The sequence below is a fragment of the Mastomys coucha genome, unplaced genomic scaffold (genome assembly GCF_008632895.1).
Source record: "Mastomys coucha isolate ucsf_1 unplaced genomic scaffold, UCSF_Mcou_1 pScaffold18, whole genome shotgun sequence".
In the NCBI taxonomy this organism is placed as follows: Eukaryota; Metazoa; Chordata; class Mammalia; order Rodentia; family Muridae; genus Mastomys; species Mastomys coucha.
The window spans coordinates 60990933-61008432 of NW_022196900.1; the positions used below are offsets into that span (position 1 = coordinate 60990933).

The 17500-nt window shown below is 40.1% G+C and overlaps 1 protein-coding gene across 3 annotated transcripts in view; it reads left to right on the plus strand.

The window, feature by feature from the left end:
* Positions 1-17500, plus strand: part of Lepr (leptin receptor) — a 79803-nt gene that overhangs the window by 28411 nt on the left and 33892 nt on the right. For all 3 annotated transcript variants that reach the window (XM_031377960.1, XM_031377961.1, XM_031377962.1), the window contains exons 6-11: positions 3511-3653; positions 5246-5390; positions 12051-12341; positions 12498-12615; positions 15110-15309; positions 17351-17499. In XM_031377960.1, coding sequence (XP_031233820.1) covers positions 3511-3653; positions 5246-5390; positions 12051-12341; positions 12498-12615; positions 15110-15309; positions 17351-17499 — 1046 coding nt within the window. The remainder of the gene's footprint in view (positions 1-3510; positions 3654-5245; positions 5391-12050; positions 12342-12497; positions 12616-15109; positions 15310-17350; position 17500) is intronic.

Sequence of the window (17500 nt, forward strand, 5' to 3'; positions counted from 1 at the left end):
AAAAAAAAAAAATCATGAGAAGATATTGAAAAGTTACTTGTGGGTTAAAGATTTTCACTGGCTTACATCACTGTGATCGCTACTGAAAACCATGGGTAGTCCTAGGGTGCTACAGGCAGCTTCTCCATGTGTTCACAGTGGTAAACATCTCTAGCTTTAGCATTGAAATGGCCTTTTGAAGCTGCTGTCTCACCACCTCTAGGCAACTTTCCACATTTGCCTTTGGTTCATGGATCTTGATGCCACTGAACACACTTTTCCATTTCTCTCTCACAATTTTACACACAGCTCCAAACATTGCTTCTTTTTACATGACTCAAGATGGTACTTTTGGACCCTTGTTTAACAGTTTTAACAATAGGACTCTCAAGTAATTTGTTCTCTAGAGACATAAGCATGGCTCTTTTGCAACATAATGATAATAATTCCCAAGCAATTCAATTGTGGAATTACGTCACAGGAAAAAAATAATAAAATATTTATTTAGTGTCATATTCTTACCTTTTCAAAAGTAGATAATTTAAAAGGCACTTAGATCAGCACTGTATTTAATCTGATTTCCAAGAAGAGTAATTAAGGTAACATGTGACCCATTGAATTTATAAGTATTCAGAAATTCTTAATTCTGTCCTAAGACAGAGATATTAGAAAAAAATCAATTTCTTATATTTGAACTTAAAATATCCAAAATTTATAAGTGCTGTGAAAGAATGAAGACATATTATGTAGTAGTGTTTATTCTGGGATGTCATTTCTACTATGATGGTCAGTGATCTATTTAGTATTAACTGAATGAAGAAGAGGTATACATGTAAAACTCCAGAGTAAGAAATAGTTCAAGTCAGAACACATTTCCTGTGTTGAAGACAAAATCCCTGTGATGAAATGAGGAGCACACGGACGTCCCCACTCGTGGAGTTAGTGGAGTGTTGCTAATAGGAGATTGTGTAAGCATTATTAAGGGACATAGAACACCAGAGGCCAGCATTAGAGAGTTTGCATTTGATGCCATTCATATGGAAACTTTTGATTAGGGGTTGATAGGATCAAGCATGTGATCTGATCACATATATCTGTATGTCAGACTCTATTCTACCTTGTGAAGAATGTAATTATTAAAGGGAAAAGAACATGGGTGTGGGTAAGAGGGGGAGCCTAGATGGGAGGCTGTAGGGATTGGCCAGTTGGTTTAGGGCTGTAGCAATAAAGGTGTATGGAACTGATGAGATTCCTTTGTAGGAGCTATAGGACAGAGAGGAATTAAGGTTTACCCTTCAGTTTACCCCTAAAAATCTCCATCAATGAAAACACTAGTTCTTCAGAGAGGAATACCAGGGATTAGGTGTACATGCAGAAACCAAGGTCATTTTGTGTTTGCGATGACTTTTAGAGTCCTACGAGGTATTGGGTAGGCAGTTGGATACAAGACTCCAAAGTTCAGGGGAATATCTATCTATCTTTGGGAGTTGTTAGCATTTGGACTCTGTCAGATCATCCAGTTAGAATTCAGGAAGAAAAACACTAACAGACTTAGGTAAGAATTAAGGAGACTGTGTTGTCTTAGAAACTGTGGATAAAAAACATTTCACTGAAGGTGTTTGCAGCTGTGTAGCACAGTGTGCCAAGAGTCAGAATAAACTTAGTTGGAGAGTGACATCAGACTTGGGAAAGGGTATGTATTTATCTTGATCACAGCAGAGTTTGTGATTGGGGAGGAGGAGCTGACCAAGATAGACTGCTTAGGTGCAAGGCAAGGTTCCCTCCCCTACTCTGGATGAGTGGGTGAGCAGGGCAGCAGTGCTGAGCTGGGTATAGGAGAGCCGGAGAAACATCTCATGCATGTTTTCATATGAGTGTGTACTGGTAGAAGATAGGAAATGTGAAATAGCCTGTGATGGTATGTCATTTCCCCACACTTTGCTGTATTTTTTTTTTTTTTTTAAGTTTCCATGTATTATTTTTGTTCCTGGGAACACAGTAAAATTTACGTGTTAGTGTTTAGTTCCCCCTGTTTATAATAACTTAAACTTGTAACAAGTCACAAAAAATAAGTGTCTTCAGATTTGAATAAAGGAAAAGACAAAACAACATCTCTAAATTCCTGAACAGATAGGATGTGCGAGAACTATACCAGTTCTGATTGAAAATACAATTGAAACCAGTAAATGTGTGTTATTGTGATGCTAATGTCAATTCCTATTCATTGTACACACCTTGCAAATTTAGAGACCTGCTGAAGTGAAAATGGATATACAGTTTGCCACTCTCACACACTTCTTTTCAGTACACTCTGTTTGCTAATTTTCACAAGTATGGAAACTGGAGACATGGCTCAACAGTTGAACCACTGGCAGAGGACCCCGGTTCAGTTCCCTGTACCCACAAGACAGCTCACAACTGCTTGTAGCTGTTGGAGGCTCCAACATTGTTTTCTGGTTTGCTAGGGCAATTGAATGCTCATACCCATTCACAGGCACACACACATACATATGAAGAAAAATAGAATATGTTTTACAAAACAAAGTATGAATTTGTGATAAGCCCCCTTGAACTTCAGAAGTTAAAGATCTTCAATATTCTATTGCAGTGTGAGTTTTAATGGCTGTTTGAGTTCATACCTTTATGGTATGAACCATAACTTGTTAAAGTAATCTTTGCCTCTAAGATGCTTAAATTGTTTCTTCACACTTTTAAAATGTTTTCTTATTGGTTGAAATAATCAAGTACTTATATATGCACATACATATACAGATGTCAATATGTACATGTACATTTGAATTCAGAAATCATTTACTTAGTTAAAACTCCCATTAAGCTAAGCAAGCCCACTCCTATGTCTATAGAGAGAGGTCCTTCTGGTGGTGTGTTTATTGTGCAGTCATGTCTGTAGAGAGAGGTCCTTCTAGTGGTGCATTTATTGTGCAGTCATGTCTGTAGACAGAGGTCCTTCTGGTGGTGCGTTTATTGCGCAGTCATGTCTGTAGAGAGAGGTCCTTCTGGTGGTGCGTTTATTGCGCAGTCATGTTTGTTCCGAGTTGAGTAGGTGTACTTTGGATTGCCATTCTACATGGATAGATATGCTGACTTTGCCCAGGTCTGTGCGCTTGCTGGATGCTGTTTTGCACACTGCTCTTGTCCCCATGACCAGCAAAAGCAGGCACAGTGACTAGGACTAGGCAGAGACTCCCAGTAAGACTGAAAATTACTAGCAACTTGAAGTTAGGTAGACTTTTTATAGAAGGCAATCACATTTATCAAAACCATCTCATCTGCTGGTTTATAACCTTTCCCACACAGGCAAAAGAATGAAGACAGGGTTGGCTGGGATGAGTGTGGTACAAGGGAAGGGGCCCGTTCTGCATCTCTGCTTTAACTCTGTAATTAGCCCTCAAAGGAGTTAACATTTTAAGTAGTTGAAAGGCAAACTATTCATCTAAACTTCATTTTACTCATATATGATTGCCCTGAAAATTGGCCAGCTTAAAAGTATTTTTGTTTCTTTTTCTTAAGTGAAGCCCGATCCACCCCTAGGTTTGCGGATGGAAGTCACAGATGGTGGTAATTTAAAGATTTCTTGGGACAGCCAAACAATAGCACCATTCCCACTTCAATATCAGGTGAAATATTTAGAGAATTCCACAATTGTAAGAGAGGTAAGTCTATTTTGGTAAAGAATTTTAAGAAGCAGTTAAAGATTCCTAAGTCTCTTAGGAATTACCTTGCCTGCTAAATATGACTGTGCTTTCTAGAGTAGAATGGGCTATTTTCACTATTTCATATTGAGATAGCTTATGCTCGACAGGAAGCCAGGTATAATTTTTTTCTCTACATAGTTCTGGCTGTCCTGGAACTTGCTCTGTAGAGCTGGCCTCAGATTCAGAGATCTGCCTGTCTCTGCCTCCTGAGTGCTGGGATTCATGGTGTGTGTCACCTCTACCTGGCCAGTTATAGCATTTTAACTTATAGTTATAACTGTTTTCATCTGTAGACTGCTGATTTCCATGGCATCTTTACTTTTTCATTGCTTAGTGGGTTGACAAACATTGCACGCATTTCTGTCATGAAATCGATCAGCATCCTCTTTCACTTATACACCCAAGTATTTTTTTTGAATGACTATTTGTTGCCAGGAGCTGACCTAGATGAAGCAAGATACCTAGAGGTCATAGAGCTGGATGAGCAACAAATGAGAGGTTGTCATAGTGAGTGGAGGTTGAGGCAGGCCTCCTTGCGAGGGTGACATTTGAGCAAGGATTTGAAGGAGATGGCTGTGTAGGTGTCTGGGGAATTGGATGGCAAGCAGATGGACCAGAAATGCAGAGGCCCATGTGACTGAGGCTGAGTGAAGAAAACTGAGCCATGGGTGATATCAGAGATGGGGCGGGTGGGGAGGAGAAAGTCACAAATGGTCCATGGGGCCATGTGAACACTTTCATGGCACATAGTGAACCTAAGCATTACATCATTCCAAGGTTAAAAAACAAATTGATCTTCGTAGAACGGTGTTACTTTTCTAAGACCTTATTTTTGCAGGGAGCAGTTTGGGAACCCTTGGTGTCAGGTGTATAAACAAACGCAGAGTGAAGGCTATTGTAAGACACTTTCTCACTAGGAAGTTGGAAATTACAGGATTGTAAATGGGAAGGTCCTGATACTGTTCTATGCATACCTTATGCTTTTTCATAATTTTTAACCTATGACCCCTTTCTTCCTCTTACAATCTTGAAGAGACCAGGGGGTTTGGTTGGAACACATTTTTAGAAAAACTGAATGAGCTGCACAGATCCTAGCTAGAGTTTGGTTTCTGCAGGGTTTGGCCTTAGATATTTTCTCCTTTAGTTTATAAGTGGTGTGTTGACTCATGCCCTGTAGAGGTCAGGATCTTAATGTCATTCATGTCTCTCTTCTGTGAAACTTCCTTCAAGACCCTTACGGAGGTCTCTACACCTCTCCACATTGTTTACACGATTCCGGGTAACTTTGGGATCATGGACATTAGTGTTCAGTTACTATTTGTTAACGGTCACATTTGTTGCTCATTATACATTTAACATTTTATTGACAGATGCATAGTATTTCTTTTTCATTTGGCCATTGGTATCTGTTTTAATTCTGTTTTCAGACAGTTCACTTGTAAGATTATAACTCTTTGAAATTTGCCTAGGCTTGATTGGGTATTATCGGTTTGGGCAAACTTTCCACACACCAACTTGATGTTCTGCTATTTCAACATTACGTTTAACAGGCTGCTGAAATTGTCTCAGCTACATCTCTGCTGGTAGACAATGTGCTTCCTGGATCTTCATATGAGGTCCAGGTGAGGAGCCAGAGACTGGATGGCTCAGGAGTCTGGAGTGACTGGAGTCCACCTCAAGTCTTTACCACTCAAGGTAGGCCTTGTAAAGTTGATCTGGGAATACTCCCCTAGACCTTGCTTTTCTTGCTACTGGTTACATCAGGAGCATCTTCAAATTTTATCTCCCACAAACAAGAGGGGAAATAATATTAAATTGTATTTAAAATTCTTTTTAGAGACAAGGTCTGGGTCTGTAGATTAAGCTCACTGACTTTGTTTCTGTCTCAGAGTCTCTTGAGTGCAGGGTTTATAGACGTGAGAGCCTGTGTACAGCTCCATCTTTCTTAAATCTCAAGCTGGCTAATCTGTTGATGAAAATTGCATCTGAGTTCTTATGTATGTGTTTCTAAAACACTCTCTTATTGAGTTATTTTTTTAATTTTGAAAAGAGAAATATTTAAAATGGGCATGATGCTCGTGCTCCATGCCTGTGCATTTAGTATTCTGGAGCATGAGGCAGGAGGATGAGTTTTGAGACCAGCCTTGGCTTTGTAGTGAAAAACTTCAAAAAAAAAAAAAAAAGGTCCAAAGTTAATTTGAAATTTCCGCTTTAAGAACCCAGAGCATCCCATTTATGTTGTTAGTTTTTAAATTTACATTTAGAATCTTAGTGTACTCATTTGACATAAACATAAAATGTTAAAAATGCTTAACTTTAGAGGCAGGTGGGGTGTGTGTGTGTGTGTGTGTGTGTGTGTGTGTGTGTGTGTGTGTGTGGAATTTGGCTGTCTTTCACTATAATTCTTCTTTACCTTATTTTTTGAGATGGGGGTCTCTTCCTGGTCCTGGAACTTGCTGATCTGACTGGACTAGCTGGCTGGCCAGCCCTAGGATCCTTCCAGGGTGAAGGCCATAGGCTCCATTTACTGTGCTTAGTGTTTTCTGTGGCGCTGGGCTCCTGAGCTCAGGTTCTCAGGCTTGTGCAGCAAGCATTTCACTTACTGATCCATCTCACCAGCCTGCTTTTGGAGTTTTCAGAATAAAGTCATCACACCTTCAGAGTTATTGTTTCTTTTAATTGCTCTGTGTGTTTCTTTTTATTAACTATAGTTACTACAGAAGGATGGGACAAAGAGCTCACAGGCTATATAATTTCATGAGATGCATTTCAAGGGGAAGGAAGACTCACCTTCATTAGCAATATCCTAGGGTCTTGGTGCATGCATTTCGGGGGAAAGTGGACCTCTAATTTCTGGCAGAGGGCATTCATTCATGAAGCCAGGCATTCACATCAGTGGTCCTTGAGCAGGGGACAGGCCGGTAGGTGGGCCCAAGGGTGGTCTCAAACCAGGTAGAGGAGCTCCAGTTGCTGGAGGTGAGGCTACAGGTAGGGATGAAAAGCCCTGCCCTGGTAGGTCCTGGGGTTCCAGCAATACTGGCAGTAGCAGCAACAGCAGTAGGTGGGTGTTCCTTTCTTATGCTGTCATTGCCTGCTGGGATGGACTCAGGCCCCTTGCCCAAGGCCAGGTAATCCAGCGAGGATCTGGGGATTATGATCACCCAATTGCCTTCCTAACCCCAGGATCTTTTGTAGTGCCACCAAATAGCACCGGAGCAATGCCCGTATCTTTAGAGGGTGGCTCCTCCACAAGGATGAATACCATGCTTTCCCAATGCAGTGACAGCAGACCCTAAAACTGTTTTCTTTTTTTTTTCCCCTTTTCCTTTCTTCTCATTCTCTGGCTATTTTTTCATCCTTTGGTTTGATCTCTAGATTCATAATAACTACAGAGGATCAAACTTATATTCATGCCAAAAGGGTTTCAGTGAAGATCCAGCCATCTCGAAGGCTGCACCTCATTCTGGAGTCAGTGAGCTGCAATATCTTGTGACTGTTTCCTGTTTTCTATTCCACATTATTTGGTGTCAACAGTAAAATTTTGATTTCACCCCTATAGCACGTTTTCCTACCAATAATGCAAGCTTGGTAGAAGGGCAGAAGCCTTTTCCATGGTGGGTGGGTCCTGTTCTTTTCTTGGAATCAGCTACCTTGATGTTCATAACTGCTTTAACAACCTGTTGATATCAGTTAGGAATGCCTGGCTCAGCTCTGCCTGGAAGTCCATCCCAGATCTCATTATTGCCAAGAACACTGTAGCTAGAGCTGACACACTTGGATGCTCGATAAGGCTATCCTATATTTGACCTAGATTTCCACCTCTGGCACATGTGATTCAGCAGTCCTTTCAGGTGTGAGCGATCTCCTGGGCTGTCAGTCCTCACTGCAGTGACTCATAGACCTGCGTGTCTGGCCTCCAGCCACCTCTCTTCTCTGCCTATTTTCCAAGTTATTTTTAACATCAGAGAAACTGCAATGTATTTACAGTTTTCTCAGAGAGGTGAGATGCGGTGTTTCTCAGAGCCCTGAGAATCTTGTGTGGTTTCCACCTTTGCCACAGTTGAGTTGTGAATTCAGAAAGACACTTGATAGTGTCTTTGGTAGTCTGCTTGTTCATTTTTATTCAGGTTCATTGTGGTTACACAGAACTCGCAATGTAAAATACTGAGCACAATCCATCCATTTCATTCAACAAGTTTCCTTATCGATTACCTAGTATTTAAGAAGTGTTAATTAGTCAGAAAGCAAGTTGCATCAGTGTCTTAGAAGCATTGATTTTGGAGTCTACAAGTTTATGCTAGGACCAACATTATGATTTCTTTGGAGGGGCTCTTAACCTTTCTGTGCCTCAGTTTTCTTGTCTGTAAAATCAGGCTGTTTTTCCATGAATAGCATGAAAATAATATTACAAAGTGTTTATGACAGCACAAGATTCTTAACAAACATTTAGTGAATAGCAGATACAATTTCGGTTTACAAATACACAGCCTGGGTATTCAGAATCTCAAAACCTAGAGATGAGAGGGTGCTGCCTGGGCCCTGGACTACTCGATGATGACCCTACCTGCCCTTGGGGCTTGGAGGTGAGGTGGCACAGAGTCAAAGACACAGACTCCAGGAGCAGGTGAGAAATGCCACAGCAAGCTCATCTGAACACTGCTGCAAGCTCCTTTAATACCCTCTACCCACTCCCCATTGGTCCCAAGAAAGCATCTCTTCTAAATAGCAGTTCCCAATTGGCTGGCATTGTCTGCACCAGCAGTCCTTGGTCTCTCAGGCAGTCCTCAATTAGGTCTTCCTGCAGGAGATGCTTTTGCAGCTGCACGGCCCCTGGTGTTTACATGGAGGTGGCCCCACCATTCCTGCTACAGGAAGGTAGACACTAATTGCTTGGTGCAAAGCGAGATTGTGAGAGGGAGTAAAACTGAGTGTCGAACAATTGTCTCAGGGTAGGAGACTCAGGGGCCCCCGGCTATTAAGATATTCAGATGATGATTTTGTATCTTTGTTCCTCAAATAAGTTTCTACTGTCACTATGTGTGTAACAGGATGCTGGTAATTTGGGTTTTGAACTTTTTGATCATTTTCCTAAGGGAAGCTGAATCTTCTATGATCTGGTCTCTCTGAGCAGCTCTGCCCTGTGAGCCACATGGGAGGGGGATGGAAATGACAATATCTCAGGTGGAGGCTTCTGTGTGGAGTACAAAGGAAACAAGCCACCACGCCTCCCTACTCTGATAGTTTGTCTTTATTAACCACTGGGCAGTGTGGAACTGTAGACATCTTGTTGTTGTTGTTGTTGTTTTATTTCATAATTAAAATTTAAAACTTCTCCTTCATAAAAAGGGGCAGTGTTAAGAGAACCAGTGTTGTTTTGCAAGGTTTGCTAGGATTCAAAGCTGAATATGAATGCTTTTCTAGAAACTTCATGTAATACACTGGTTGATTTGCTGCATTTTTGATCAATATTTGATCTCATTCAGTTTAGGTCTTTAGGTGAATATGTTTCTAGTTCTGTTCTTCGTTACAGTGTATGTCAATATCTTCAAGTTTAAATTTGCTTGTTTATTTCAAATGTCAGCTCATATTTTGCATTCTCATATAATATAGTCAGATTATCTTACAAAGCGCACGCGCGCGCGCACACACACACACACACACACACACACCCCTTTGTTAGTCTATTCAATTGTACTATAGCCAGTCATGTGACTTTGAACAGCTAGACTTTTATTTATCACTCCAGTGTATCTCTAACCTGCAAACACCTAAACAGAAACACATGAGAATAACAAAAACAAAAACAAAAACCAAAATGTGAGTAAATAGCCACTGTCCAGTCAAAAATACCCCCAAAAAAATCAATTTTAAAAGATGAAAATATTTTGGTTCATATCTTAGGTTTTAATCGTGAACTTGCTAACTTGTTGCTGTGACAACATAGTCTATCAGCAGTGGGAGACTGAAGGAGGAAAAGTTTGTTCAAAGCAAAGAGAGATGAAGGAGCCTGGGTTCCAGTCCCTGTGATGGGCACACTCACTCCCAGTGACCTGACTCCTTGCATGACACTGTCCCTCATGAAGCTCTTGTAGACCCCAGCAGCTGCATAGGCTGGTGTCCCAGCCTTCAGCTTATGAGCTTTTGGAGACATTGAAGGTCTCAACCATGATGCTGCCTGCTAAACTCAGATGGCTCAACTGCTGGTAGGTGAGGATTAAGTGAAAGGAACTCACCACATAAGAAACAAACTAAGACACTGGCACTTGCAGTAGAAACAAACACTTGTCTACTCACATAGCTCCCCCAAATGTTTCTCTTTATGCTCTCATTCACTGATGATGTAATGGTCGGTGATGCGTGCTGAATCACAGACTGTAGAAGCAGGCTCTGTGTTTTCTCTTTAAAGGGAAATCAGTGTGTCTGCCCCTAGAATTTAAAAGGCTGTTTTCTGGGGCTGTGATAATCACAAGCTAAAAAGAACTTTACCTAAAAATGCTTTGATTCATGGTCTGCATTTTTGAATAACTAATAACTGATCAGTAAAATATCCTCTGTTATTCATTAATGTCGATATGGTAAAGTTATCAGTGTTTTTTTTGCTATATAAAGGAAGTTATAGCTGTCCCTCCCATTCCTCAAACTAAATGTTGCATAATATTTACTAGGATAACTTAATTTATCAATTAAGTATTTAGCATTTTCAAAATATTTCATCAAGTTTACTCTAAGTTTACAGATTGTCAATCTTTTAAAGTCTGTCTGTCTGTATATGACTGCTGTATTTGCATGTATGTCTGCTTGACAGAAAAGGACATCAAATCCCATTTTAATTAGTTGTGAGCCACCATGTGGTTGGTGGGAATTGAACTCAAGACCTCTGAAAAAGCAGCCAGTGCTCTTAACCTCTGAGCCATCACACCCAGACTATCACTTTTTATTTTTGTCTTAGAGTTTAGATGTAAGCATTTAATCAGTCACAAATGGCATATATTTTAACTTTATTCCTCAATTAAGTCTCACCAGATGCATTTGATGTTGAACTGAAACACCTTGAGATTTTAAAAGTAAGCTGCAAATGAAGAGCCTAAATTTGTGAAAGTAAATCTGTACTTTCTATAGAAAATAAGCCTAACTCTGAGGCTTTGACCGCTCAGAGATGAGACTGGAGCTCAAGTGAGGCTAGCCATCTCTCAGGTGTGTGGCAGGTGGGAGTCAGCAGTGTGAGTTCCATTCCCATGAAAGCTGCATGTCCTTGAGGCTGGGATTCTACTCAGTCATGCCTACGATCTAGTGGCCCAGCTTCTGCCCAGCGATATGGTGTTCAGTGCTGTCCTCTTTCTGTTTACCATGGATACACTTAGCACAAGTGTGCAGTGTGCACGCTACATAGGAAACCATTGCTGTAAAATTAGCACATTATGGAGCAAACCATTTACCTATTTAACTGCTTATTAGAAGCCTTCGTAACTATAAAGAAAACAGTAGCCACACACTCCTTCTCTTCAGGAGTTTGTCATAGAGATCTGTGCTGAGAACACATGCTACATGTGGGCTGGAGAGATGGCTCACTGGTTAAGAGCCCTGACTGCTTGCTCTTCCAGAGGTCTCTGAGTTCAATTCTCAGCAACCACATGGTGGCTCACAACCATCCATAATGAGATCTGATGCCCTCTTCTGGTGTGTCTGAAGACAGCAATAGTGTACTCATACATAAAATAAATAAATAAATCTTAAAAAAAAACCCATATGCTATGTTTTACTGATTCTCTTGAAATTTTAAAATTATATTTGTTTTGCATGCATACATATACATGGTCCACATGTTGAGGTCATAGGGCAACTTACAGGGGTCAGTTCTCTCATTGTATTGTGTCAGTCCTACGGATTGAATTCAGCTCATCAGGCTTGGCGGCAAGCGCCTTCACCTGCTAAGCCATCTCACGGCTCCTCCTTTTCGCTTTGTCATTTATTTACTTACTTGTTTTTCTCCGTGTGCCTGCACATGCACATTCAGTTTTAATAGTCTGGTGGAAAATGGATGACTGTGCAAGCATATGAAACTTCATCTAGTTAATTTTGCGTGTTGCTTGGAAGATGGCAGTTGCTAAGACGTAGTTGCAAAGAATGATCTCCATGTTTGGAAGCTTGTCAAGCTCTTCACGGAGGCTCTGTTCGTTTGAGAGCAGGGGTTCCTGCCGCTCTAAGGAGCTGTCCACAGCAGCAGCAAGGTTCTTAGTGCACGCATTTGATTTTGGCAGGGTAACCAGGAGTGGCCATCTCTTTCCTGTGGTAAGACTGCTCACATGATGGCTTCTCTTTCCTTCTAAACCCCCGGCCTTTCTTTCTTTGTCACAGATGTTGTGTATTTTCCACCCAAAATTCTGACAAGCGTTGGATCGAATGCTTCCTTTCATTGCATCTACAAAAATGAAAACCAGATAATCTCCTCAAAACAGATAGTTTGGTGGCTGAATCTAGCCGAGAAAATCCCTGAGATACAGTATAGCATTGTGAGTGACCGCATCAGCAAAGTTACTTTCTCCAACCTGAAAGCCACCAGACCTCGAGGGAAGTTTACCTATGACGCAGTGTACTGCTGCAATGAACAGGCGTGCCATCACCGCTATGCTGAATTATATGTGATTGGTAAGAATCCCAAGGCCTCGTCCACTCTGTCCTATGAGATCACTTGTTATCGTGGACTGCGTTAGAGTCCTAATAAAGAAGTGAGGGAAATGGTTTTATTTTTCATGATTTTTGGTGTTTTTACTTTATATTAATATTTTAATGTGTTTTAAATAGATGTCAATATCAATATATCATGTGAAACTGACGGGTACTTAACTAAAATGACTTGCAGATGGTCACCCAGCACAATCCAATCACTAGTGGGCAGCACTGTGCAGTTGAGGTATCACAGGTACGTATCGTATTTGCTTCTTGTGTTTCCCTGGGCATGATACGGTTAAATTTTCTGTTAATCTATTACTATAGGAGAAACCTGGTGCATTTTTCTCTCTGAACAGAAGTTTGAATATAATTCATTAGAAAGATTGTGAGGAATTACATAAATTGTAATCTTTGAAAATATTTACACCTGAGGCTAAAAAAAAATTGTATTTTGTTTTAACTTCATACCATCATGTTCACTAACCAAATTCCTGGAATTGCGTTTCTGACTCTCAAGTGTCATGCAAGGGAGTTATTTCATATGCAGTGCATTTTGACTCAGAGAACGGGCTAAAGCCGGCTGTGCATTGTTTTTTAAAAGCTTAGCATCATTCAGCTAATGGTCAGTATTAGAAGAAAAGCGACAGAGGAGCAAGATTCTACAGGATGTGAATCTGTTTGGTCTTGTGTTTTAGAAGGAAGTAAATTAAATAAGAAAGCAAGAAGTAGTTAATAGGGATAATGGGTTGTATTAAAGAGAAATTTGTGCTCGTTTACTTTTTACATTCCTTTGTTTAAAAATAGTTTAAGACATCTCTGAATAGCATTCTCCCTTGTCTCAACACAATATGTGTCCTACGCGATGTTTCACTGGTGGAAAGAAGGCACATCGATCCTTGTTTGTAAAGCCTCTCATGGTAGTTGTCCAGTATGTTTGCTGCACGTATACTCTGTGCTCTGATATTTAAATTTGCATTGGAGAGTTTCAGTTTGTATGAGGCACTCATTTATTATTCTAATCTAAAATTTCAACCTGGATAATATATCCCTTCTCTTCAATCCTGTGATTTGAGCTCTGTGCCTCATGCTCTGAGTTGATTCCTTTGTGATATTGGAAGAAAAATGCCATTTTTTGTATTTCTTAGATGGGAAAAATTGGTGCCTTTATCCTATATACTAGGAATATTTCAACACCAATTGGAAGTTTGTGATAGGCCATCTTAATTATATATGACTTTTCATGCATTTTTACATGTAAACATATGTCTGCAGAAAACCTCTTATAAGCTCTACAGCTCATTTACCACCCTAACATTCACGGGATCACCATGTAACCAACTACAAATCCTTAATGAGTTCTTAATCTCCCAAGTGCTAATTTCCATGTCTGTAAAAAGGAGAGAATGGTAGAATTTATATGCTTTGGGGGAAAATGAATGACATTTCATTTTGTTGTAATTAAGTAATAGGACTCCGCCTAGAAAACATTCCATTTGAGCAATCAATAAATGATTACTACTGTCATGATGGTGAAGCCAACCATTCCAAGGGAGACCTTCGCCATCGTGTTTCCGCGAAGCTAGCGTGCTATGCACTGATGATTACACATCCGTCTGTCATTGTATTCCTCACCCATCATTAATTATCTGAACACATATGTGCACGTGCATGTACACACACACACACACACACACACTGACTACCTTGAGGAGAAAATATTACAAGGATGGTAAATGAGAAACAATTATAGTGTTTTAGCTTTCCCTTCTCCTTTTCACCCCTGTGGATCTTTTCACCCCTGTGGAGTTGTCATCTGACCATTTTCATAGTAAACAGTGACAGGGGGGCTGTTTCTAAGAGAAGAAACACTTTGTGTGTTGTGAGGAAGTAGGTCAGGTTTGGTTATGACTCCTAATGTTTAAGGAATTTTCATTTCTGAGAAAATGAGTTTTAAAAGGAGTAAAAAAATGAAAAAAGAAAATGAGTGATTTTTTTGGGGGGGGGCAGCTAAAGAGTTGTGAAAGGGGTTGCGACCCACAGGTTGAGAACCAACACACCAAAGGCTTGTATCAGTGACACAGCTGTTGAAGTAAAGATTAAAAGTAGGACTGGGGGGACTGACTCCTGGGGTGGGAAGAAAGCAGGATTTTTTGTTTGTTTGTTTGTTTGTTTCTTTTGTGTTTGCTTTAGACACTGTGTTAAATTCCAACAGAAATGGAGAACGTAACAGGCAGTAATATTTGGCTTGACTGGCTGGGCTCGAAGACTTTCTAGTCCAAACCAAACCGATGTAATGAAAACAATAGCAAATCCCCATCCTTATGTGAATGCAGTTATGAAGTAGCACTGAAAGTCATCCTCTGGTTGGGGGGTGGGTGTGTGGAGGGTCAGCCCAGCATGAGGAGCTGTGTTCCAGGGTCGCAGCATTAGGAAGGCCAAGAACCTCGCTCTAGTGTAACCATCACAGTCCTGTGGCTCTGTGCCTAACTTACCTTCTTGCCAGCTCTTCTCACATCTGTCCTTCACCAGTCACCTCTCACACGGTGTTTTCATAGTCATTGTTGGTGGAAAGACTAAGATCCAGCTAGAGCTTGCAGCTCAAGAAGGCCTCTCTAACAACAGCATTAGTTTCTAGACAGAGAAAATGATCTCTGTCAAACAACAGACCTGAATTCTAAATGTCTTTTTAAAAATCAATACTACATATTAACTGGCTACTTTTTTAAAAAAATATATCTTTTAAGGCGCAGCCTGTATTGTCCTGATAGTCCATCTATTCATCCTACATCTGAGCCCAAAAACTGCATCTTACAGAGAGATGGCTTTTATGAATGTGTTTTCCAGCCAATCTTTCTATTGTCTGGCTATACAATGTGGATCAGGATCAACCATTCTTTGGGTTCACTTGACTCTCCACCAACGTGTGTCCTTCCTGACTCAGTGGGTACGTCAAAGTATATTATGTATTTTCCTTATATTTGGATGTCATTTTCTAATTGTACTATATTTTGTAGGAAAAAATTGTTTCTGTTCATTGAGTAATTAAGAAGATGATTGGCTGTAGAAGCTTTCTAGTTTTGAGTTTTTATTACCATTTTGAATTAATTGTTATATTATTGGTAGTATGTTTGTTTATAAATATGGGTACTAGATTCATTGCGGCTGGGTATTTCCACAAAGCACTTGATCATGTGTGTCACTGTGAGAGCAATTTTATGAGGTTTCCAGTGTAGTTCTGAAAGAATTTGCTATTTGAATCTGAAAGTTTTATTTGATAATCTAAAGGCTTCAAGAATTAATTTGAGAAGCTGGGTAAGCAACATTCAAAATAGCTAAAGGAAGTGAAGAAAATTGACTCACATAGTGAGATCTCTAATCTTATGAGTTTCAAAAGGTACCTTGAGATCAAAGGATTCAAAGAGTTGAGATATTCTTCCAAAGTTACTGCAGAATCTTTGAGAAATGACTGACTTATGGTCATATCTTTTGTTGCTATACATTATTTTTATTAGGAAATTATGCCAGAAATCAGTATATTTTTCATAATTTTTTAAACCTGTCAGTCAGCACATATTTGAAATAGAATCTGTATTTTTTAACTATAGAATGAATTTATTTTACCTATTATATCTGTTTTTTGATAAAGATGCCTACTTATTTGATTATCTTTTCCTGTGCACAATTCCAGTCCAAGTGTTTTTACTATGCTTGGTACATTTCTGTTACTCAGTATCCCAAGGTAATAAAGGGCCATGAACATCCACATACAACCTGGAATCAACAACATTCTATCTGAATAACACTGGGTATTTTTGCTTTCCCAAACTAAAACAGTTTAAATCGGGCTCATCTTGTGTTAGGAAGGGAGCGATGCGGAGATAAACCTTCAGGGTGTGACCATTCCTGCCACCTCTTCCTAGCCTTGAAAACTTGGACCAGGCAGGAAGACATTCTATATCACCCAGCATACTCCCCCGACGTGTGCATCACTCTGCTCAGTGTAGATACTACAGCTTGGCAGTCACTGAATCTATCCATGTGATCCACTGAGGCACAACCAAAGAGTTAACTTTTATACTGTCTCAAATGCTTGACATGCCCTTTTTTGGAATGAAATGGCCTTTTCTAGGGATAAACCTTTTTATCATCTTCCTGGCTTGGAGATAATACTTTCATGATGTGGTAGGACTTTAATAATCATAAGAAACTACATACTAATCACAAATTTTGAGGTGTTTTGTCCTGAGTGATCTAAAGTACTAGTGTTGGTTTCTTAAGTGATCAAGAACTACTGCTCAAACAAGAGACCACGCTTTTTGCACAATGGTTTTCTTCAGAAGTGAGACTTGAAGGGAAAGAATGATGGCCAACACTCATGTGCAGTCCAGGTCTTCTTTGTTCCCTGTGAATCAATGTTGTCCTGACTTAAGAGAGTTTGAGGGAGCCAATGGGTTGAGGGGGTAGACCAGGAATGTCTACAGAGACCTTTCCGAACTGTATAATGCCTGTACGTGGCCCTAATTGGGGTTTTTCCATTTATGGGTTCTATTTCCTTTCAGCTGCCAGAGTTGTGTACTTCATATTTGAATCAATGGCTATTCTCTCTTTGGATGCTTCAGTGGCAGAGGTGCCCATCAAAATAATCAAAGAAGGGGAGTGTCCTGGCCTTCATTTTAGAGACCTCGGGCTCTACCTCATGTCAACCTGTTAGATTCTGAGTTGTGGCAGCTGTGGAGGGGAGCTGATGGGATCTGAGACAGGAGGGTATGCCCTCTGGAGAAAAGTTCCTTACCAGCTAGTGTGAAAGTATAGTACTTAAGCAATTGAACATGTTGCTATGGTGGTGGAAGCCATTGCTTCATTCGTGGCGTCACCCCACAGTAAAGACAAGACTTTAAAAAGGATATTATTTATAAATGTAAAGAATAATGAAGGTTAATATTGCTATTTAAGTTACTATTAATATTATTTTTTAATTCTTTTAGTAAAACCACTACCTCCATCTAATGTAAAAGCAGAGATGACTGTAAACACTGGATTATTGAAAGTATCTTGGGAAAAGCCAGTCTTTCCAGAGAATAACCTTCAGTTCCAGATTCGATATGGCTTAAGTGGAAAAGAAATACAATGGAAGG